This window comes from Schistocerca gregaria, chromosome 1 (assembly GCF_023897955.1).
Source record: "Schistocerca gregaria isolate iqSchGreg1 chromosome 1, iqSchGreg1.2, whole genome shotgun sequence".
In the NCBI taxonomy this organism is placed as follows: domain Eukaryota; kingdom Metazoa; phylum Arthropoda; class Insecta; order Orthoptera; family Acrididae; genus Schistocerca; species Schistocerca gregaria.
Genome location: NC_064920.1, coordinates 643,250,749 through 643,276,802, shown reverse-complemented (window position 1 = coordinate 643,276,802; position 26,054 = coordinate 643,250,749). Strand labels below are relative to the sequence as shown.

The following is a 26,054-nucleotide window of genomic DNA, read 5'->3' as shown; positions in this document are numbered from 1 at the left end:
GGAGGATGTATTACTAGGAGTAAGATGGATTCCACCAACAGAAAAACTAGAGAGACCTTTGGAGAAAAGAGAGGCAGTTGAATAAATATCAAGTGCTCTATTGGCAAATATAAATTTAAGTGTTTCAGAAGTATTTTCTGAAAGCATTAATCTGGAGTGTAGCATTGTATGGAGGTGAACTGTGAACAATGTGCCTATACCTGATGTTATTCAATGTGTATACTGAGAAGACAATAAAAGAAACCAAGGAGAAAATTGGAGAATGAATTAAAGTATGGAGAGAAGAAATTAAAACCTCAAGGTTTGTTGATGACATTATTATTTTATCAGGATCAGCTAAGAATGTGGAAGCAAAATAACTGATGATGGCCAAAGTAGAAAGGGTATAAAATTCATACTGGCTACAGTGTGAAAAGCATTTCTGAAAAAGAGGAATGTGTTTATATCTAATACAAATTAAAGCGTTAGGAAGTATCTTCTGAAGGCACTGATCTGGAGTGCAGCATTGTATGAAAGTGGAATGTGGACAATAAGCAGTTCAAACAATAAAAGAATAGAAGCTTTTGAAATGTTGTGCCACAGCAAAATGCTGAAGATCAGGAGAGTAAACCAAGTAACTAATGAGCAGGTACTAAATCAAAATGGGGAAAAAAGAAATTTATGGGAAAACTTGAACAAAAGAAGGGACAGTTGATAGGATGACCCTGGATGCATGAAGGGATTGACAGTTTGGTAATGGAAGGTAGTGTGGGGGGTAAAAATTGTAAAGGGAGGCAAGGGACTATAGTAACAATTTCAAATGAATTTTGGTAGCAGCAGTCACACAGTGACAAAGAGGCTACTGCAGGTTAGATCAGCATGGAAAACTGCATGGGACCATAACTTCAACATACAGATGAACAACAATTTTGAGGTCTTGTTGGCATTTGTATGAGATTTTGTGGTGTCTATTATAACTCGATATAATCAAACAATGGAAAGCCCAGGCTGAAATATCAACAGTTATGGAAAGAGTAGATTGCTACTCACTGTAAAGATGACCCATTGAGTAGCAGAGAGGCAAAATGAAAAGACTGTTACACATACAGCTTTCAGCCAAAGCCTTCACCAGAAAAGAAAAAAACACACACATTCACTGAAGCAAGCACACCTCACACACATGTGACCACTATCCCTGGCTACTCAGGACAGACTGAAACTGAAACATGCTGAAAGGGAGCAACGATCTTTAGGGGATAGTACTGTACAATGTGGGGGTGGGGGAGGAGGTGAAGAGGAAACAGTGCTGCCTGGCGGACCGTTCAGGGACTACAAGTGGCAGACAAGGCTACCTCTTGCAGTGTTGTGAGGCTGTGGGGAAGGGAGAGAAGGGAAGGGGAGAAAAATAAAAAAGGAGAGGGGTAGAGAAGGGTAAGTGATTTGTGGGTAAATTGGCACACAATGGGGGTGAGGAGACATGAGTTGGGCCGTGTTGGTAGGAAAGAGGGGTGGAAGCTGTTGGGTGGAAGTTTCGGGGACAGTGGGTTATTATATGTTGAAGCAAGGATGATTTTGGGAGCAGAGAATGTGTTGTAAGAATGTCTTCCATCTGTGCAATTCAGAAACGCTCATGGTGGAGGAGTGGATCCATAATACCCAGATTGTGAAGCTGCCACTGAAATCTATCACGTTATGTTCAGTTGTACAGTGTGCAAATGGGTGGTCCACTCTGCTCTTGCAAACCATTGATCTGGTTCAGATTTATCTATGATACCTTCATGATGTTGACTCAGGGTCACCACGCCTTATCCTTGTTCCTTCACAAACTCATCACCTTCTCTCCCATCCACTTCACTTGATCCTTCTCAACCCAGCCTTCCACCTTAATGGATGTTGACATCCTCCTCTCTGGGGGCTTGCCCAGTATGCTGAAGGTCTCTCAAAAACCTTCACAAACAGGCATTACCCCCAGACCTAGCAAGCAAGTAGATTTTCGATGGCGCATCCCCACACACCTCAAATTCTCATATTATACCTGAGAACAGGCTACAAAGGAGAGCCACTCTTGTCACCCAGTACCACACTAAAGTAGAACAACTGTACAACATCCCTCTTCAAGGCTTTGATTACCTATTGCCTTGAGCTGAAGTGAGAGACATCCCGCCCAAGACTCTTCCCATTTGCACCTGTCCTAAAGTGGTCTTCCATCAGCCCCTCCCCCACCCCTCCCAACCTTTACAGCATTCTAGGCCATCCCTTTTCCACTCCCAATCACAAGCCCTTGGCAGAAGAATCATGTCCTTGTGGAAGAAACAGGTGCAACACCTGCCCAGTCCACCCACCCACCATTTCCTATTCCAGTCCTGTCACATGCTTATCCTATGATAACAGAGACTAGGCCATATGTGAAAGCATCTGAGTCATTTACCAGATCTGCTGTAATCACTCACCAGCTTCTTATATTGGTATGACTATGAACCAGCTATACTCACAATGAATGGTCAGTGCCCAACCGTGACCAAGAGCAAAGTGGAACATGCAGTTGCACAGCATGCAGCTAAACATAACACCCTTGATTTCAATGGCAGCTTCACATTCCAGGCCATCTGGATCCTCCCCTCCACCACAATCGTTTCTGAACAGTGCAGATGGGAGATATCCTTAGAACACATTCTCCACTCTGGCCTCAACTTATGGTGACCTAGTGTCCCCAAACCTTCCAGCCAACAGTTTCTACATTTACATCTACATACATACTCTGCAATCCACCATATGGTGCGTGGTGGAGGGTACCTCGTACCACAACTAGCATCTCTCCCTGTTCCACTCCCAAACAGAACGAGGGAAAAATGACTGCATGTATACCTCTGTACAAGTCCTAATCTCTCTTGTCTTATCTTTGTGGTCTTTCCGCGAAATATAAGTTGGCGGCAGTAAAATTGTACTGCAGTCTGCCTCATATGCTGGTTCTCTAAATTACCTCAGTAGCGATTCACGAAAAGAACGCCTCCTTTCCTCCAGAGACTCCCACCCGATTTCCTGAAGCATTTCTGTAACACTCGCATGATGATCAAACCTACCAGTAACAAATCTAGCAGCCCACCCTTAATTGCTTCTATGTCCTCCCTCAATCCAACCTGATAGGGATCCCAAATGCTCGAGCAGTACTCAAGAATAGGTTGTATTAGTGTTTTATAAGCGGTCTCGTTTACAGATGAACCACATCTTCCCAAAATTCTACCAGTGAACCAAAGACGACTAGCCACCTTCCCCACAACTGCCATTACATGCTTGTCCCACTTCATATCGCTCTGCAATGTTACGTTCAAATATTTAATCAACGTGACTGTGTCAGGCGCTACACTACTAATGGAGTATTCAAACATTACGGGATTCTTTTTCCTATTCAACTGCATTAATTTACATTTACCTAGCTGACATTCTTTACACCAATCACAAATCCTGTCCAAGTCATCTTGTATCCTCCTACAGTCACTCAATGAAGACACCTTCCCGTACATCACAGCATCATCAGCCGACAGCTGCACTTTGCTATCCACCCTAATCAAAAGATCATTTATGTAGACAGAAAACAACAGCGGGCCTACCACACTTCCTTGAGGCACTCCAGATGATACCCTCACCTCCGATGAACACTCACCATCGAGGACAATGTACTGGGTTCTATTACTTAACAAGTCTTCGAGCCACTCACATATTTGGGAACCAATCCCATATGCTCGTACCTTAGTTAGGAGACTGTAGTGGGGCACCGAGTCAAACGCTTTCTGGAAGTCAAGGAATACGGCATCTGTCTGATACCTTTCATCCATGGTTTGCAAGATATCATGTGAAAAAAGGGTGAGTTGCGTTTCTCAGGAGCGATTCTTTCTAAAGCTGTGCTGATGCATGGACAGCAACTTATCTGTCTCAAGTGAATTCCTTATATTCGAACTGAGAATATGTTCAAGAATCCTGCAATAAACCGATGTTAAGGATTTTGGTCTGTAATTTTGAGGATCCATCCTTCTACCCTTCTTATATACAGGCGTCACCTTTGCTTTTCTTCAGACGCTCGGGACGTTATGTTGAGCAAGAGGTTCGAGATAAATGCAAGCTAAGTATGGAGCCAATGTAATAGAGTACTCTCTGTAAAACCAAATTGGAATCCCATCATCAGGACCTGGCGATTTATTTATTTTCAACCCATTCAGCTGCTTCACAACCCCTGGGATGTCTATCACTATATCCTCCATATGGGAATCTGTACGAGACTCAAACGGCGGTATGTTTGTACGATCCTTCTGCTTGAAAGATTTCTCAAATGCTAAATTTAAAATTTCAGCTTTCGTTTCGCTGTCTTCCATTGCCAGGTGAGTGCCAGTGAGTGACTGGATAGAAGCCTTTGACTCGCTTACCGATTTTACATAAGACCAGAATTTCCTTGGGTTTTCAGCAAGATCTTCTTTTGCTAAGGTTTCTGCCACATCCACCCTATTACCTTCTCCAAACTCATGTGCACTGCTGCTCTTCGCCAATGCACCCACTGATCTTCTCTCCTTCTCTGCTCCTCTCCTTTCTTCTTTTAGCCCCCCCCCCCTCCCTTTCTCGGCTCTCCATCCCCCACAGCCTCCCAAAGCTGCAAGAGATAGCCTTGTCTGCCATGTCTAGTCACTGTACGCTGACTCATGCAGCACTGTTTGCTCTTCTCCTGCCCATACCCTGCTATCCATTCCACTTCCCTATTCCATTACAGACCAGTACTCCCATTTGATGCATTTCAGTTTCAGTCCATCCTGAGCAGCAAGAGACAGCAGTAATGTGGCTGTGAGGTGTGCTTTCTTGTGTGAATGTGTGTGTATTTTTCTTTTCTGATGAAGGCTTTGGCAAAAGGCCTTAGGTGTAACAGGTTTTTCCTTGTACCAATCTGCAGCTCAATGTGACATCTTTACACCGAGTAGCAATCTGTCCTTTCTATAGTTGTTGATATTCCAACCAGGATTTCCCATTGTTTGATTTTGCCTAATGGCAATTCCACAACTCTATGCTGCTTTCCTATGTACTATTGTCTAATGCATTACTCTGTGCAGTTTCTGTTATTTCTCTTCTTTCCTATTTTTTGTTTTTTGACGACCTTCAAAATCCCATTCTGACTTCTGAGCCACAATTTATTAATGGTCTCATCCACTCACAACACATGACTGCATGATTGCACTAATTGTTGATGCAGCTTCATGTTCTGAATTCTACCCTACAATAATTTTAATTATACCTAGTGTTCACATTTCCTCCATCATTCTTGTGTATTTTTGCATCTAATTTTCACACCTACCATTGTGAATCTCCTGTGCCATCCCCTTCTCTGACATCAGTAAACCTGTTAACCAGCAACCACACAGCATTCCTCTGATCATCCAGTATCACTATGGCCTTGAAAAGCTCAAGTCACATATTTCTTTACAGCTTCAACTAGCTCTGATTGTGCCCTGAAACGAGAGTAACTCCTATCCACATAACCCAAAGCAAAGTTCTACCACCCACCCAACTAATGTAATTAGTCCATGTTGCTCGAATTCCTGTACCCTATAGGTCATTTCTTTGTGGTCAAGGTTTGTCCCATAACCCACCCACCACTTTCTGCCACAGGCATTTCCTACCCAATAAAAAGCAGGGCCACATGTGAAAGCAACCACATTATACACCAGCTATGCTGCAATTCATGTACAGCATTCTGTCTGGGAATAAAAAGTAACCAACTATCTACTCACATAAATGGCCATTGCCAAATTGCAGACATGACCATCTAGTTATTGGATATGTTCCATGCCACAACACAAACGGTTTCAATAGCTGCTTTGCTGTGCAAGGCATTTGGATTCTCCCTTTCAGCACTAGTTTCTCTGAACTACACAAGTGTCTCTCCAACACACCCTGCACTCTCACAATCCCCCTGACCTAAACCTCTGCTAACCTGCTTCCCGCTGCCTCCTCTTCCCTTTTATTTCTCTCTTCTGTCCACACCACTCTTTCCTTGATCACATTGTTTGCTGCCTTCCCCCACCATTCTTCGTCCCCCACATGGAGGCATCCTCTCTCTCTCTCTTCCCCTCTCTCTGTCTTCTTTGTCTCTAACTTACTCTTCTTTCCGCCTCTTCTTCTTCCTCTTACATGATCTACTCTTGGAGCTCTTTTCATCTCTCTGGGAAGCCGCTGAGACATCAGCCGAAAACGCTGTCTCACAAAATCCTGCTACCCCTTCCTTGCCTCGTGCATCCTTCCTTGTCCCCTCCCCATCTTCATCTGCCCAGGCAACTGCTCTCAATAACTGATGATCAATAGTTAATCTTGCTGCAGGAGCATGCATTTGGTTGTCTGTGTGACACCGTGTGTGATTGTGTGTACTTGTGTAAGAGGGAGAGCAAGGCCTCAAAAGCTAATATGAACACTGTTCCTTTTTGCCTGTTCTATGTACCACACATCAATCCACTATAGGTGCATGATTGCCGTATTTTGCATATTATCCCACGGAAGATTCAAAATGGAAAAAAATAATTATGGTATATACTGATATAAAGCCAGAGTGGAAATAAAAGTGCTGCACATATGGGAAATAGAAAAGTAGCATGTTGATGTAGAAGCCACTCATGTAATCAATCATCTTCACTAATAGCACATACCAGTGTAATACATTTGACAAAATTTAAATCTAGGTAGCAGATCCAAGTGTTCATTGCTACATGTCTCCCTTCCATTGATTTGACACGTTTTGCTTATGGTGGAGCTGGTGTGTATGTGGTGTTGGTAGAGCGTACAAACCAAGTTTTTTCTGGGGCCAATCATGTAGCTAAGAGTTAATGAGAAAAGAAAGCTTAGTTTTGGGTGTCATAGGCATACTTATTTTAATAATTACAGTGATCTGTTACCTAAGAATTTTGTTTCATGACTTCCATTACAATTCATCATAGCATGAAACCTGAATAGTTCAACACTGGGTGTAATTGTGGACAATTAAAAAAAGAAATTCGGTTTTTTTTTGCATTTCCTGGCTAAAATTATATATTTTCCCCGTTAAAAATACACTAAATCTCGAGATAAAATACATTATTCCACTTCAAGTGACAATATAATTTCCCACGAATTCCGCCAACTACAACACGTTACCTTCCGAAGAGCTGAAATTCAACTGCATTACTGCAATGCACTTTGGTCAGCCATTCATAGCTCATGTCACGTGATCTTGGGAGCCACTGACATGTTACTGTGGCGTATATTAAGAGCATAGGGCACGAGATTTATCCAGCTAATACACGACCACTTACAACACATTCACCTACATACATTATTGTAGATGGTCGTGGCTAATAGCAACATCTAAGTAGCGCGAACACACAACTAGGAAAAGTTACTGGTTTAAATTAAGATACCGTACATACAGCATAGCTACAAGAAAAGCAAGAAAAGCTATGCTTTCACAATCCAACAACGGTCGTCAAAAATTTTTTGCTGTTTTTTCTCCGTGGATGTGGTTAGGCAGGATCTTAAAGAGTACAGCTTAAATTGCAACAGCTGAATATACCTGACAAGCAGGATTATAAATTTCAGTGCTCTGCACCAAACATTTCGTGGGTTATCTGGCTGAAAATAATTCCGTTGAGCGCTTTTACTTTTTGATAGAAACGCCTATTACAAGTGAAATTGCTCAAGAACTCACCTCGCACTTTTTTTGAAGATTAATTACACCAGTTGCCAACGTTACCTATTGCACAATTTGTAATCTACGAAAGAACTAACATAAGTACGAAAAGCTAGCTTTTAAGCTTGGTCTTTTCTATCATGTGTTACCGTTTAATATACGGTACATCAAATACTAATGTGCAATTATAAAAAAAATAATGACATAAATGGCTGGTCCTCTGGGCCCTAAATTTTTCTAAGCGGCTGGTCCTTAAAGTTCTAGAATAGGACGCTCCGTGATTTATGAAACTCGTCACACATTCTCAAACGTAACTTAATTCATTTTGCGTAAAAGTAAATTTGCTTTGAAAATAACCACCATTTGCAGTATTTTACTGCGACCTTTCAGAAATGTAAACAATTGTGACGTCACACTCATCGAAAGCAATTTGTTGTTGCGACGTATTGCTCAGTCTTCGTTCTAAAGCCTTTTCTCACATTGTGCTGTCGACAGGCACTTTTGTGTGCGCTGTATTTTTCTGTCGTAATGGCGCATTTTCTTTGCAGCTGAAGTTTAGTCTGGCGTTGTTCTCTCGTTATGTTTTATTGCTGCAGTGCTATCTGCAAAAGCGGGCTTAAGTAAAATTCTTTGCTGCAGTATCAGTTCGTTTCAGTCAAAACTGCAAAAATTTAACTGAGAACTAAGTCAATGAAAAATTTCTGGAATACTAAAATAATTCCCTTATTTTTCACGGATTTTTCCCCGAATGAAAAAGTTCCCGGGGTTTCCTCAGTTGTCCCAGGGCATATACACCCTGCAAATGTGATATCTGAAAAACTTCGATAAATTCTTCATATAACTTTTCAGAACATTTGATCACTTTGTTATGTTGTTGTATAGAGCAAAGTTTAAGCCAATGCTTCAAGAAGTCCTCATCAGAGGGGTTATTTACTACTCAGCCAGTGTCCCATTCAGAATTTCATCCTACTCCTAGCATTGGTCGTCAATAACATCAGTGACCTCGATTTGATATTGGGTCGCAAAAGTGACATGATGTGGATGGACATCCTCGCTGAAAGTATTTTTTATTTCTTTCTTTTATTTTTTATTTGGCTTAGGGCAAGTTTTAATTCCTATTCCTGGGTATTAAGAAATGAGAAGCAAGCCACCACAGTGACAGTACTGCTGTTGCAGGGCTAGTGGTGGCTGAAACAATTGTGTGTGTATTATGTTGTTGGCCATTACTTTTGCTGTCACACCCAATAGGGTAGCACTGTTAGCTCATAATTGAGATATAGTCTAGCTGTAAACTGAGAAGTGAGCAGTGTATGCAGTGGTGGAAGTGGTCTTTCCCAGAAGAGTGCTACCAGTGCTGGACAGGATAATTAGGTTCAAAAAATGGTTCAAATGGCTCTGAGCACTATGGGACTCAACTGCTGTGGTCATTAGTCCCCTAGAACTTAGAACTACTTAAACCTAACTAACCTAAGGACATCACACACATCCATGCCCGAGGCAGGATTCGAACCTGCGACCGTAGCAGTCGCACGGTTCCGGACTGTGCGCCTAGAACCGCGAGACCACCGCGGCCGGCCCAGGATAATTAGGAATCAGTTTCCTGTCTGGCAGTAGTGTGCAGCATTTTATGTGGATTCTGTTTGTGTATGTTTCTTGTGCTAGTTACATCAATCACCATTTCTGTCTTTTGTGTAGTGTTAATGCATTCAGTAAAAAAGAGACATTCCTCAGGTTCAGTGTGTCTCCACTGATTCAAAAGGTGCACCACAAATGGTCCGTGTAAGACTGTGAAACAGCCTGCAGGTGCTCCTTCTAACATTGTTGGATAGGGTGATGACTCACCTGCTTGCTCTTCAGTTTACAGACAGATTATCCTGCAAGCAGGCAAGATGATGGGAACATGTATGTGTCACATATCATTGCGAAATGATTTATGGTGAATAAAGATTCTTGATTCTTGTCATTGTAATTCATGCTGGCAAGTTGCTTTACAATTTAAATAACCTTCTTTACATTTCTCCTGCATGAAAATGGATACCTTGCTGCCACATAATCTTCCCTGGAGTATACAGTTTTGCTGCACTCACTGTGATGTTCTACCACCTGACTTATTGTGTTGTCTACGTTGTGCATGCCTCTTCTGTTCCTATAGACACATGCTAATATGTTGTGTCCTCATAGCAGCCATCAAATCTAAAATTAGGTTCAATGATGCTCTTGACGTTTGTTACTAGGAGCAGGATTAAGTAACGTTATAAAAGGTCCAAGAGCGGCACCAGTCCAGTAGTACATACGCAAAATGCCACTCACAGTTGAGGCGCTAATTTTGTCTGTATAAGAACGTAACAATGTGGCCACGCACCTGAGAATATTTTGTTGAAAAGACCATGCCTGCAGAAGCCTATGCTCACACAACTTCTGAGGAACTTTAGTTTTTGACATTTGGCACAAACAGTGCTTCAAAATTTCTAAATGAAGCATTATGCATTTTGAGAGTCTAGTATCCTTTTAAAATACTTTATTGCCTAGATCACTAGTTTTGTTACATAGATAAGCAGTTTCAGCCAGTTCATTGGCCATTTTCGGATCCACAAATCTGAAGATGGCTATTGAAAAGGCTGTAACTGGTTATCTACACAACAAAACTTGTGATCTAGACAATGAAGTGTTCTAAAAGGATACTAGAATCTCAAACATAGAAGATCGCCTCCTGCTTCACCTATGATTTCAGGTAATCGTAATTATGCATTTTCTTTTTCATTTCATGTGGTGTTTTATTACTGATCCTTTTTCAGCCAATGCACATAGTGTCATATACAAATGACTTCAAATTTGCATGTTACAAGATATATTTTTCATTCTTGCTTTATTTGCGATGGTAAGTATATCCCTCATCTCAATAAGTTCAGGTCAGTATATTTCTTTTAACTTACGATAATTGATTGTTGGCTGCCCCAACACTGAGAGTAAGTTGCTGAGTAAAGTCATCACCAATAGCAGAGTCATGATGAAACTGCAAGAAAAGTAAATGGAATTAGATTACTTACAATGAAATATAAATTACTACAACTAATAGGTCATTAATGTTAAAAGAACCAAATCCCTGAAATATAAACTGAAGGAGTGTCAATCATATAATCTTTTCAAAATACATCTAACATTAAAACAAAGATGATAACAATGCGTTTACTTCAACTTTTCAGGATATTTAACTTCACAACACAGTTTCATAAACTACTGTCAACAAGTATTTATCTTTAACCAAAACAGGTCTCATTAGGATACAAGCTCAATTATAGTTGAAAAATTGTGCTTAAAGAGAAATCATTCATAGAATACAATAAGAATTTGAAAATATAATTGGATGGATAAAAAAAAGTAAGTGAGTGTATTCACAAAGTGACAGAAGGAGAAAACCCACATGAAAGATTTGGAAATGTACAAGCTTTTGGAGCCAATGGCTTCTTCTTCTTCTGACAGAAGGGGTGAAAGGAAAGGAAGAGGAATAAACGAAAAGGACTGGTGAAATTTAGTTACTGAGAAGACCTATGAAAGAGTTGCCCAGAACCCTGGGTCATGGAAGGCTTACCGGATGAGGTGAAAAGGAGACGCTGACTGTTGGTTCCTACACTAGACAAGATTTGAAAACTTAGAAGGTAGACAATAGGGTGATAAGCAAGACAAAGATTATAAAAAATAGTGCAAGAGTCAGTGACAGTGTAAAGAGAGTGAATAAAAGGAATCACTACTAAAAACGAATGCTGAAAGCATAGAGAATAATGTAAATGTAGGTCATGTGAGCACCCAGCAAATGTTCTAATGCCTCTTTCCACCTGCAGAGTTCTGAGATACTAGTGTGAAGAGAGAGAATCCAAAGGCATATACGGGGACACCAACACCAGCATTGAAGTCACAACTGTCATGTTGTAAAGCATGCTCTGCAGTGTGTAACACCGAAAATGCTGGATACATGGCACCTGCTACCGATATATATTTTTTCTGAATTGTATGTAAATATTTGTAATTTAAATGCTTTCTTTTAATAAGTAATGACATTGATTCACTGTATGTGTAATTTGGGTAGAAGACTGTTGACGTATCATTGTATTCATTTGTGTCTTACTGTGAGACTATAAGCTCTGGGAAAAAGCAAAAGGAATTGTTATTTGCATCGACTAGCAACGATAATAGCAGTGCTTGTGCATTGTAAAATCTTTGGGTTGGTAGTTGTGGCACAGAGCATGTGGAGGTAACGTAACATTAGCGACAGCCCCAGACGATGCACAAGTACCGCCCAATCATCCCTCTCCACACCAATCCACATCCTAAGCTCCGCCCATGGTCTGCCGCATGTTCCAACATCAAAGTTGTTCGTATCACAGATATGTCAGTCATAACAAGGGAGAAAATCAGTAGTTAGTACGAAATACAGTTTTTCCGGTACCATTGTAATAAGAATTAGAAATATGTTAATTGACTATGCGATTTGAAAAATCATCAATAAGAAAGAAAAGTAAAAATGTTATCCACACTGTCTTTTTTATTTCATGAGCTTTCATCTGCACTATGTCAAAAAATCCAATAATTGTTAACTGCAGTGAGCGCAAATTTCCGTCACATCGCGTAGTGTAAGAAATTCTATTGGGAAATATTAATTGGTAGTATCGCCAAGGATGCTGTCCATTATCTCGATTGTCTAAAGTCAATGTTGTGCATAAACAAGGCAAAGTCGATGTCTTGGTTTGTTTCTGATTACCTCATTAAGACTAAAGAATATAAGAGTGGAATAATGTAGAAATGCGTAATGCAAGCAATCAGATATTTATACAGTGACATTCTTCATTAATATTGGCCTGTGTAATGGGTGAATTTTTACTTGTGAACTCTTATGACTGCTTGCCTATAGCAGACACAAGATAACTTTGAGTTCTTCTTCAGTATTTGAGAGCTTTAGAGCTGCCTATTGTTAAACATATTTACATAATTTCGCCAGTGTCATTCCAACACTTCTTATCGTACTTTAATGTCTGTTAGGTATCAGTTTTGACAGAAGTTGGCCACAACAGTCAAGATTAGGTACCTTCTGTATGATAACTTTATTAAGAGTGCATATCTATGTTTCATTTTGACATTATTACACAAACTGCTAAGAAGTACTAACAGCACAACCCTGCTAGTATGAACAACTGTGGTAAAACAAAAACGACGAACAAAAACACGACAGTGAGGAGGACTACCAAAGATCAAATTGAAACAAATATTAACAAAGAGATAGAGGGGCTGGCCAGTACTTACCTCAGCTCAGTACAGCCGATAGATACACAAAAAACAACCGAAAATTTACGTTCCTAGCTTTCGGGATAAATGTTCCTTCATCAGGGAGGAGAGAGGGGAAAGAATGGGAAGAAGGGAAAGTGGATTTAGTTACTCACAACCCAGGTTATGAAGCAACAGGGAAATGAAAACAGGGAGGGCAGCAAGGATTGAGGCATCTTGCTACCCTCCCTGTTTTCCTTTCCCTGTTGCTTCATAACCTGGGTTGTGAGTAACTAAATCCACTTTCCCTTCTTCCCTTTCTTTCCCTTCTCTCCTCCCTGATGAAGGAACATTTATCCCGAAAGTTAGGAACGTAAATTTTCGGTTGTTTTTTGTGTATCTATCGGCTGTACTGAGCTGAGGTAAGTACTGGCCAGCCCCTCTATCTCTTTGTTAGTATTTGTTTCACATCTTTATATGAGATTTTCCATTAATCATATTGATGCGCTCTTGGTTGAGGTGGAGGGGGACAAATGGGCGAGGATTGTGCAAATGTTTGGGGCTGTCGCTAACGTTTCCTGTGGAGGTAGCGAGAAGGAGACGTTAGCGACAGCCCCAGACATTTGCACAAGCCCCGCCCATTTACCCCCCCCCCCCCTCCACACCTACCCCCCAGCACACCAACCAAGAGCGCATCAATATGATCTTTGGTAGTCCTCGTTGCTGTGGTGTTTTTGTTCGTCGTTTTTCGTTTTACCGCGGTTGTTCATACTAGCAGTGTTGTACTGTTAGTACTTCTTAGCAGTTTGTGTAATACTGTCAAAATGAAACACAGATATGCACTCTAAATAAAGTTGCCATACACAAGGTACCTAATCTTAACTGTTGTGGCCAACTGCTGTCACAACTGATATCTAACAGACATTAAAGTACGATAAGATGTGTGGGAAAGACACTGACGAAATTATGTACATATGATTAACAATAGGCAGCTCTAAAGATGCCATACACTAAAAAAGAACTCAAAGTAATCTCGTGTCTGCTATAAGCAAGCAGTCATAAGAATTCACAAGTAAAAATTCACTCATTACACAGGCAAATATTAATGAATGTCTTTGTATAAATACCTGGATGCTTGCATTACGCATTTCTACATTATCCCACTCTTATATTCTTTAGTCTTAATGGGGTAATCAGAAACAAAGACATAGACTTTGCCTTGTTTATGCACGTGGAGCTTAGGATATGGATTGGTGTGGAAGGGCGGGAGGGGTGATTGGGCGGGACTTGTGCACAGTCTGGGGCTGTCGCTAACGTTACGTGTAGCGAGAGGCGGGTTCCAGCGCTTGTAGTGTTCAGAAGTGTAGTGTTAAACGCTCTCGCAATAGAGAGTACCATATAGGCAGCGTCATGTACGCGCGCCGGCCAGATGATTAGTAGCAGGAGGAAGGACAGTGGACGGCCAGAAGAGGCTGTATTAATAGAGGATTGCCCGTTCCTGTAATTAGCCGTGCTCCACAATATGCTACCGTCTTCAACAACAGCAGCAGTTCCAGCAACACAGATTCGTCATCGGCTCCGAGTTTCGTCGTATGCACAGCACTTAAGTAAGAGTGTTCATTGGTAGAAAGTATTAACGGCTAACCCAGCAGCACAACTGAATGTGATTTGATTGATAAGATTTACTTAAATAATAATCAGTTAAACTCAGGGCGATTTTGTCCTCATTGCCTCCAGACATTGTTACCAAGCAGGATGCTTGTTCCTTTTTTTTCGTAATATGATAACTGAGTGCCATAAGAAACAAATTGAATAGTTACAGCCAGTTCATTAAAGAACAATTTGTCTTTTAAGGATTTTAGCCTCAGTCTACTTTCAATTAACTGTTGTACAACAGAGGCTTCGGTATGTGACTAAAGTAAAGCAATTTCATTTTTCAAGTTTGAGAAACAAACACTGGAAAAAATCCACATCTAAAGAAATGCACAAATTAAGAGTGTGGAAGTTTTATTTATTTTACATGTAGCTTGGAGAACATGGCTGTTCGGTTTGGCACGTATTCTAGTATTTAATTCTGTTCAAGTCAGTAAAAAAGGCTCAGTTGTTCAGTCAATAACATGAAATCCAATTTGCAAAAGAAGTAATGGCAAAGTAAAAAGTGCTTGCTTTTCTTCTAAATTTCTTTAATGACGTTATGCTGAGGTTACTGAAAGTCATTGTTCACATAACGCAGTTCAGTACTAACATATAGTTGAACTGCATATTTTCAAATCATTACTCATTGTCTTTTCCAAAATTTAGTGCCAAATATAACGTAAGAGTGACTTCTCAGTTTTCTTTATCATTACATACTTACTTAAAATTAGTGTAAAACAAAACGTGGCAACCTGTAGTTGCGACATCAGTGTTTAAAAATACATGTTTTTCTTTCCTCGTACAGGGTTTTGGATGTAAATTGCCCTAGTGGGCTGGCGACCGTTAATTACTTACTTTTCGTTCATTAGTGTACCTTTTTGATTCATGACCAGTAGTACCCCTTTCTGTCCAATGTTGTTCGTGAGTGATGCACAAAATAACTTTCATTTTCCAAATTATAGCCCCATGAACTATGGACCTTGCCGTTGGTGGGGAGGCTTGCGTGCCTCAACAGTACACATAGCCGTACCGTAGGTGCAACCACAACGGAGAGGTATCTGTTGAGAGGCCAGACAAACATGTATTTCCTGAAGAGGGGCAGCAGCCTTTTCAGTAGTTGCAGGGGCAACAGTCTGGATGATTGACTGATCTGGCCTTGTAACATTAACCAAAATGGCCTTACTGTTCTGATACTGTGAACGGCTGAAAGCAAGGGGAAACTACAGCCGTAAATTTTCCCGAGTGCATGCAGCTTTACTGTATGATTAAATGATGATGGCGTCCTCTTGGGTAAAATATTTCGGAGGTTAAATAGTCCCCCATTCGGATCTCCGGGCGGGGACTACTCAAGAGGACGTTGTTATCAGGAGAAAGAAAACTGGCGTTCTACGGATCGGAGCGTGGAATGTCAGATCCCTTAATCGGGCAGGTAGGTTAGAAAATTTAAAAAGGGAAATGGATAGGTTAAAGTTAGATATAGTGGGAATTAGTGAAGTTCGGTGGCAGAAGGAACAAGACTTCTGGTCAGGTGACAACAGGGTTATAAACACAAAATCAGATAGGGGTAATGCAGGAGTAAGTGTAATAATGAATAGGAAAGTAGGAATGCGGATAAACTACTACAAACAGCATAGTGAACGCATAATTGTGGCCAAGATAGATACGAAGCCCACACCTACTACAGTAGTACAAGTTTATATGCCAACTAGCTCTGCAGATGATGAAGAAATTGATGAAATGTATGATGAGATAAAAGAAATTAACCAGGTAGTGAAGGGAGGCGAAAATTTAATAGTCATGGGTGACTGGATTTCATCAGTAGGAAAAGGGAGAGAGGGAAACATTGTAGGTGAATATGGATTGGGGCTAAGAAATGAAAGAGGAAGCCGCCTGGTAGAATTTTGCGCAGAGCATAACTTAATCATAGCTAATACTTGATTTAAGAATCATAAAAGAAGGCTGTATATATGGAAGAACCCTGGAGATACTAAAAGGTATAAGATAGATTATATAATGGCAAGACAGAGATTTAGGAACCAGGTTTTAAATTGTAAGATATTTCCAGGGGCAGACGTGGACTATGACCACAATCTATTGGTTATGAACTGTAGATTAAAACTGAAGAAACTGCAAAAAGGTGGGCATTTAAGGAGATGGGACATGGATAAACTGAAAGAACCAGAGACTGTACAGAGCTTCAGGGAGAGCATAAGGGAACAATTGACAGGAATGGGGGAAAGAAATACAGTAGAAGAAGAATAGGTAGCTTTGAGGGATGAAATAGTGAAGGCAGCAGAGGATGAAATAGGTAAAAAGATGAGGGCTAGTAGAAATCCTTGGGTAACAGAAGAAATATTGAATTTAATTGATGAAAGGAGAAAATATAAAAATGCAGTAAATGAAGCAGGCAAAAAGGAATACATACGTCTCAAAAATGATATTGACAGGAAGTGCAAAATGGCTAAGCAGGCATAGCTAGAGGACAAATGTAAGGATGTAGAGGCTTATCTCGCTAGGGGTAAGATAGATACTGCCTACAGGAAAATTAAAGAGACCTTTGGAGAAAGGAAAACCACTTGCATGAATATCAAGAGCTTTTTTGGAAACCCAGTTATTAGCAAAGAAGGGAAAGCAGAATGGTGGAAGGAGTATATAGATGGCCTATACAAGGGCAATGTACTTGAGGACAATATTATGGAAATGGAAGAGGATGTAGATGAAGATGAAATGGGAGATATGATATTGCGTGAAGAGTTTGACAGAGCACTGAAAGACCTGAGTTGAAACAAGGCCCCCGGAGTAGACGACATTCCATTAGAACTACTGACGGCCTTGGGAGAGCCAGTCCTCACAAAACTCTACCATCTGGTGAGCAAGATATATGAGACAGGCGAAATACCCTCAGACTTCAAGAAGAATATAATAATCCCAATCCCAAAGAAAGCAGGTGTTGACAGATGTGAAAATTAGCGAACTATCGGTTTAATAAGTCACAGCTGCAAAATACTAATGCGAATTATTTACAGACGAATGGAAAAACTGGTAGAAGCTGACCTCGAGGAAGATCAGTTTGGATTCCACAGTGATGTTGGAACACATGAGGCAATACTGACTCTACGACTTATCTTAGAAGAAAGATTAAGGAAAGGCGAACCTACGTTTCTAGCATTTGTAGACTTAGAGAAAGCTTTTGACAATGTTGATTGGAATACTCTCTTTCAAATTCTGAAGATGGCAGAGATAAAATACAGAGCGAAAGGCTATTTACAATTTGTACAGAAAGCAGGTGGCAGTATGAAAGGGAAGCAGTAGTTGGGAAGGGAGTGAGGCAGGATTGTAGCCTATCCCTGATGTTATTCAATCTGTATATTGAGCAAGCAGTAAAGGAAACAAAAGAAAAATTTGGCGTAGGTATTAAAATCCAGGGAGAAGAAATAAAAACTTTGAGGTTCGACGATGACATTGTAATTCTGTCAGAGACGGCAAAGGACTTGGAAGAGCGGTTGAACGGAATGGACAGTGTCTTGAAAGGAGGATATAAGATGAACATCAACAAAAGCAAAACGAGGATAATGGAATGTAGTCGAATTAAGTCGGGTGATGCTGAGGGAATTAGATTAGGAAATGAGACTCTTAAAGTAGTAAAGGAGTTTTGCTATTTGGGGAGCAAAATAACTGATGATGGTCGAAGTAGAGAGAATATAAAATGTAGACTGGCAATGGCAAGGAAACCGTTTCCGAAGAAGAGAAATTTATTAAAATCGAGTATTGATTTAAGTGTCAGGAAGTCGTTTCTGAAAGTATTTGTATGGAGTGTAGCCATGTATGGAAGTGAAACGTGGACGATAAATAGCTTAGACAAGAAGAGAATAGAAGCTTTCGAAATGTGGTGCTACAGAAGAATGCTGAAGATTAGATGGGTAGATCACATAACTAATGAGGAGATATTAAATAGAATTGGGGAGAAGAGGAGCTTGTGGCACAATTTGACTAGAAGAAGAGATGAATACACTAAACAGATTCAGAAGGATGTAGGCTGCAGCAAGTAATGGGAGATGAAGAAGCTTGCACACGATAGAGTAGCATGGAGAGCTGCATAATACCAGTCTCAGGAATGAACCACAACAACAATAACCCTGTTTGGTTTAATAACTCTTGGTTTTAGTAGACTTTCCATCAGAAGGGTCGGTTGTACAATTTCCTCCTACTTATCGGTATCACTTCTTCGGGAAAGATAGCCTTCTACAATTAGAAAAAATCCATTAGCATACACGCGATCCACAGTCATTTCATATCGCAAGCAGGATAGGCCGATTAGAAAGAGGGAGGTTACTCGTGGCGTCACAGGTGACAGGACAATATCAGTTTGGTATTGTTCTGGGCACGAATTTGCATTGTGTAGTTTTGTAGCGAGTAATAACTTGTTGCTACAAACAAAGTTGCTCACATATAATAACATTAAGTGGCAGAAATAAGCCGCACATTTAAATTTCACAGTAATCAGCAATCTGGGCAACATGAATAAATTAGGCGAAATGAGTAATTTGATTGTACCAAATGTGGAACAGTCGGTCGAACAATGCACGACCCATGAGGCGGGCCCATTGTTCAGAATTCGGCGGCTAGCATCAAAGACGCTGCTGCTGAAAATCGAACAATGGCAGAAATGGAATTCCAGGCATTTGCAAATGCTATGGAATATGGAAGAAAAAGTAAAACAGAACCTATTCATGACGGATACTAGGAATCTAATAATACAGAACCGGTGGTGTAACCTGCGAGGTCCGGAAATATAAAAGATTTGTTCAGTTTGTTAACCAGTAAAATGGATGCCCAATCAGCAAAAATAGATGACCAGAATAAAGCAATTAAAACTGTTAACGGTAATATTGGAATTGTTAACACAAAGGTTGTTACAACTGGAGCAGAAGTAGTAGCATTGAATATCGAAATCGGTTATCTGAAGAACGATAGGGAGGAAGCCCAAACAAAAATAGAAGACATAAATAGTCGTTTCGAAACTGAAGTAGAGAGGATAGGACAGAAACTGGTAGAGACTGTTGGTCCCACAATAGAGAGCAAGATAGTTAAAAAAGTGAAGGAAGTAGCTCGAGAAGAGGATGCAGGGAAAATAACGAGATTACAGACTTTAGTATCAGACGTAGTTGCTAAAGTAAATAGACAATCGGTTGTGTGTAATGAAGAGAAGCAGGAGGTGGAAGCGCGTTATCAGTTACCACTTGACAAGTACTTACAAGGATAAATGAGTATGAGAAACGAGTAGAAGAAAATCTGCACTATGTGTCTGTCATACCACGCACATAACGCTGAAGTACTAGCGAAGGAGGAGCGTTTCGATCCCCTCAAAAAGCAGGGTGGACTGCACGCTATCGACTTCATTAGAAATTGTGAAAGAGTATTTCCTGAATCATGGACAGACGAGAGAAAAATAAATATAGTAATCGACGTGTTAGCTGGCGAGGCTAAGCGATGGGGCTTAAACCTCGATACAACAAACATGATGTTTGAAGAGTTCAAAAAAGTTCAAAAATGCATTCTTGAAAGAGTATTGGTCTGAGCAGAAACAAAAGTGTGTGTGGCGAGATTTCGTAGTGTGGCGGACCTACGATGTAATCACGTCGGCTCCATGAAAGAATTTTGTGAAAACTGGATCCGCAAATTGGAATATTTGCGCGATCGGAAAATTGAATCGGAGATTGTCTGGGGGCTGTGACAGAAGCTTCCAGATGACTCCAAGAGATACATCGGCAGTAGTTTGAGAACGATTGCTGCGTTCTTAAAGGATGTAGAAGACAAAGACAATTGGCAGACAACCGCGAAAATGTTACAAGCCGTGGGAATGGTAACAATTACCACCATAGTCACAACCAGAACAACAACAATAACGATGGTGATATTGGTAGCAACCACCATGGTAATAACAATGCACAGCATTATAACAATAAAGGTCATAGTAACAATAACCACAGCTGCAGAAATGATAGGGGCTAGTATCAAGCAAATATGGTGCGTGGTCCTTGGGGCAATGATGGTAGACAGGAGCGGAATGATACATCACGGCAGTCTCCTAGCAACAGGTCTGTCGGAATTAGTCAGGGAAACAACTGGCCGCGCCCGTTAGGGGCCCACAGGGCGTGTATAATATAATAAAATGATAATATAATAGGATAGGGAATGGATGATAATAAAATGTTGGAATGTGTGGCTTTTTTAAAATGGATGAATTAAAGAGATTAATTCTTTGGCATGAAGGACAAGCACAATAAACTAGGCATTGCCTGTAACGGGAAAGGAATCATTTTAGTTTATATTTATATAAATAAATCGTCTTCATAGTATTTTATGCGTACCAATTATTAATATTATGTCCGATCGCCGTCTCCTTGACCGTGGCCGTGTTGTTATATTCGGATCATCGTAAATTTTCCGAAGTACACAGGTGGGCTTCCGTTCTTCTTATTGCATTACTACTTGAAATAATAATAACTCTCACAAATATTCTGTTAATAAAACACTACTATATTTCTGTTCGATGCACATAGAAAATACACACAATGGCGGTCTTCAATTACTCGCTAAAAATGGCGGTTCTCACTCGTTCACTCACTGAGCGAAACCTTCCTTCCAACAACTCGTACAAGAACAAAAACTGCTCTGTCTTTTAAACATCTGAAAGTCAAAAATTACTGACGGTAGGCACAGGCTCTACGCTGGGCTACTACCACCTCATCTTTTCTCTTTGCCTTTAAAGAGGATGAAAACATAAAAGTAAGAAATGCAAAAGGTATATCACACGTGGGGAGACCTTGGCGGCCCAAACGAAAACCTAGACAATACCGCTATGATAAATCCGAAAGGCTAACTCAGCGGTGGGAGAATGTGCGAGAGGGTAAAGACAGCGACGCACCTAGAGTAATGATAACTGAGCTGGAAACGGCAGTCGACACACCTGTCACTACTCGAAAAAATGATAATAATAATATTAGAGGATCAGTAGGGGAGAAGAAAGCGGCCGCTGTTAAAGCACCAACGGTTACACAAGTTTCAGTAGGGTATGAGTCGCCAGCGAAAGTAATAGAGCCGATCACAAATAAAGTTTCCGTTATCGAGCAAGGAAATGCGTAACGCGAGGAGGTGTGGTTAGGTCGGATGTCCGACAAACTGTAAAGTTATAGAGGATTGTATGAGAGGTGTGCTAATGGGGAGAGCAGACAGAAATTGACGCGTCTCAGCCCGCAAGAAATTGGCGGTTTTGAAATGGAAAGCTCTGTACCTGAACGGCAGGCTTGTCCAACTGAAGTTTCTGAAGTAGCCAACCCCAGCGACGTTAGTCCTACTGAAAACAGAGGCGGATGTTACGAGGAGGAGCGAGATGAATTTGGCGATAATGACCCGGTACAACTAATTGAAAGCCACATAGATTACAATATCTACGAGTTCAAAGCTGACGTTATACAGTCAGACGAGAGTGATGAGGGTTGCATGAGCTCCGGAGATGAGACAGCAGAAAAAACGAAGCACTTTTCTCCTAAAATCTTCGAAGATGACAGCCATCTTTCCGAAGAATACCTACCTGACGTGACAATTAGCGAACTTTTGGTTAAAAAAGTTCATTAATCGATGAAATTGATAGTAAGATTACAGTGTTGAGATCAAAACAAGTTCAACTACCGCAGGACAGACAAATAGAGATCAAAAACGTTCAAACACAAAGAATTAGAAAACCGCCGGGTAAACCACTGTCGGCATCGGAACCGGACGGATTTTTCTGGGACGACCTGGAGATAGACGAGGATTTGTTGTGGGAAGACCAAACCATTGATAATGACATGTGTAGACAAATTGTAGTGCCCATTAATATGCTCGGCCTACAAAAGCAAATTTTAATTGGTACAGGGGCAGAGCTAAGTGCTATGTCGGGAATAACTTTTGAATTACTGAAAGATAAACCAGAAGTCGTAGTAATGCCAGTAATGGGAGTCAAAATGATCAGTGCTACCAGAAGGAATAGTAAACGGATAACAAACCAAATATTTGTATGTTTTGAGACTCAAGGAGAACCATTTGAACAGGAATTTGTCGTTGTGCCAGATCTGTGCACCGATATTATTGTGGGTTTAGATTGGTTGTTAAAATATCCTGCAACTATTAACTGCAATAATAAGACCATGAAGAACATTTTCAAAGACAAGATCGAAGTAAATGTGAGTTTTGATGAAACGAGTAACGACGTGAGTAGTGAATACAAATCTGTTCATCTTGTTACTTGTCCTAACGAGATTGGTTTAGGCAGAAAAATGGAATACTACGGTATCCGCAATATGAACATCGGCAATTGTTTGGAAGACGAATTAGAGAGCATTGTAGACAGATTTCCAAACGCCCCACCTGAACATAAACGAGACCTATATGACGTAATAATGAGAAACAAGAACGTGTTTTCAACAAACCGGGCTTGTTACTGGGTATCAGTGCAAGATAAATTTAATACCCCATGAACCATTCTTTGTAAGACCATATGCGGTACCGCTATCGGAGAAGGAGGCTGTCCAACAAGAGATAAATCAGATGTTGGAATAGAATGTTATAGAGAGGAGTACCAGCCCCTATAACAATCCCTTAATAATAGTAGGTAAGAGAGATGGCAGTGTCAGGATTGTGATAGACGCACGCACGTTGAACAAGGTCGTTCAACGTGAGACAGAAAGACCAGAAAGTATGGTAGATATGCTGCAAAGATTTCACAATGTACAGTTTATGACTAGCCTTGACCTCACAGTTGGGTACTGACAAATAGACTTAGAAGAAGAGTGTAGGAAATATACGGCGTTTTTATATGCAGGCCGATGTTACCAGTACAAGGTAGTGCCATTCGGCCTGAAAATATCTGTTTCTGTCTTTACCAGGTGTTAGGTGCTGCCCTGAGCTCAAAACTGACAAGTGTACGTGGACAATTTGCTGCTGGCGAATTCGTCATGGCGAGAACACTGCGAATTGTTAGATGAAGTTTTCAGTGCGTTACTCAGGTGTGAGTTTGTGAAGAAAGAATTAATTTTCTTGGTCACATTGTGACAACAGAGGGTATCTCTAAATATCCACAGAAAGTGGAGGCAATAAAGAACTGTCCTCCGCCGAAGACTAGGTAACAGTAAAAGAGTTTCCTAGGGCTCTCACAATTCTACTGCAAATTCGTGTAGGGGCATGATTTCAATGATCCAAGCCTGAACAACTTGTTGCGAAAAAATACGCCATTTTTATGGACTGACGAGCGTCAGACCTCATTTGAAAGACTGAAAAATGAATTACTATATAATAACATAGTGTACCATCCTGATCTTGCGTTGCCATTTCATATGGGAACGGACTCATCAGATTATGGCTTAGGAGTAGAATTGTTTCAAGAAGTAGAAGAAGGAGAAAATAAAGAACACAGAACAGTAGCGTTCGCAAGCCGAAAATTAACGAAATGTGAGCGAATCTATATAATTTCTGAGAAAGAATGTCTTGCTATCGTATGGTGTTTTAGAAAATTTAAATGTTATTTGAGGGACCGAAAGGTGATAATTCACACGGATCACAAGGCTCTCACTTATCTGAAGGATTGTCGTTTACTACATAAAAGATTGACACGGTGGTCTCTTTTCCTACAGCAATTTTATTATGGCATTTCTTGCGTGAGAGGGTCAGACAACTGTATACCGGACGCGCTGTCACGTTTGCCTGAAACCGATCATCGGCTTGTTGAGGACGAGTCTGAAGGCGTACTGAAATTGTACTGCTTTACAGATGCAGAAGGTTGTAAAAGAGTAGAGAGCATCTGTAAAAACATACATCGTCATCAAGACGAGGACGACTGTCTAATATTGTTAAGAAGAAGTATAAGAAGGGGAGAAACTGAGAAAGTATTACAAAATATATAACCATATCTTGTACATACGTAAAGGTGAAGATAGCAATAACTGACGAGTTTTTTGGCCAGCCAAGTACATCACAGAGATAATTGACTACTATCATTTAGCTTATGGTCATTGCGGACCAAAGATGTGGACTAAGAAGCTAGGGGAAGTTGTAAATATTAATAATATACAAAAAAGAGTTGCTGAAAGAATAAAGTCATGTGATAAGTGCCAGAGGGTGAAGGTAACGAATTGCACGAACCGTGGCCCGACAGCATAAGACCTAACGATGTGCTGGATTTGGTTCGTACGGACCTCTATGGTCCACTGCCCAAGACTTCAGGGAATTTCGCGTACAAATTAGTGGTGCTAGAAACATTTAAGTTCATCAAGTTATATTCGATAAGAAAGGCAACAGCTAGAGCGGTTTATACCAGATTTTTTAATGATTACCTTGTGCGCGTCGGCAAAGTGAAAGCGGTTTTGTCTGATAACGGAGCGCAATTTACTTCTAAATTATGGAATGAAGGAATGAATAGTAATGGCATTGAAGTAATACACGTTTCGGCCTGTTGCCCAAGCGGGAATCCCGCGAACGGTACATGCGTGAATTATGTCGACTTTGTCGAACGTATTGTCGCCACAATCACAGATTGTGGGGCAATTACGTTGGTGATTTCGAGAAAATAATGAACGCCTTGACGGATAAATCCACGGGCTACAGTAGGAAAGAAATACTATTAGAACATAAGTCTAAAAGTTTAGTGGAAGAAATGATTGAATTCCCTCCGAGAGTTGATATTAACCTTGAAGTAAAGAAAGAACACCTACAAGAAATGATGAAAAAGAAAGCTGAAACTTGAATACTGCGATAGGCCGCTAAAGCGCGGTTTGCCAAATTTGCTATTGACGATCTTGAACTTGTTAAAGCACACGAAAAGTCAAGCGAGATCGACCATGAAATTTCAAAATTTAAATTCATTTACAATGTACCATTTGAGATCATCAATGTACCTCATACTAACGCTTACTGTTTAGCTTTTCCTAAACCAGGCAAGCTGTTAGGTGTGCGTAATATTGTCAATTTAAAATTTTACCAGTCAAGGACTCATTAGTCAGAATTGAGAAAAGAGAAACCAAGCCATTACGTGCTATTCTAGTATTAGTGAGTTTGTGAACTTTGTATATGTATGTATTATCTTAAAATTTCATTTTAATCTGTATGATGTGAGTTATTACCGATGCACTTACACGAACTGTAAGTTTCAGGTCTTTGTACACGTGTGTATTAACGGACAGTGTGAGTTATCCACTGTGAAGGAATTAAAAAGAGGACTCCTTGAGTTTACTCGGGGGTGAGTAACAACAATTTGAGATACATGAATGTTCTGGAATGCCACTGCATACACAAACAGGGAGATCTAGCGTGCCGCTACAGCGCACGCAACAATGCCACGCTTGAACTAAGTCGTTGCCAGCCCTTGTAGCGCTGCGGCGTTCTTTGTGAATGTGCGTGTGCAACGCCAATTGGTTTTCTTTCAGTGCCAGCATTTAAGGGTTTTGATGTAAATGTT

The 26,054-nt window shown here is 40.5% G+C and overlaps 1 protein-coding gene across 3 annotated transcripts in view; it reads right to left on the bottom strand.

Moving 5' to 3' along the window:
• The window catches only part of LOC126360641 (ionotropic receptor 25a), a 445,688-nt gene that overhangs the window by 358,400 nt on the left and 61,234 nt on the right, over positions 1-26,054 (bottom strand). For all 3 annotated transcript variants that reach the window (XM_050007727.1, XM_050007729.1, XM_050007728.1), the window contains exon 2: positions 10,606-10,685. In XM_050007727.1, coding sequence (XP_049863684.1) covers positions 10,606-10,678 — 73 coding nt within the window. In that variant the 5' untranslated portion in view covers positions 10,679-10,685. The remainder of the gene's footprint in view (positions 1-10,605; positions 10,686-26,054) is intronic.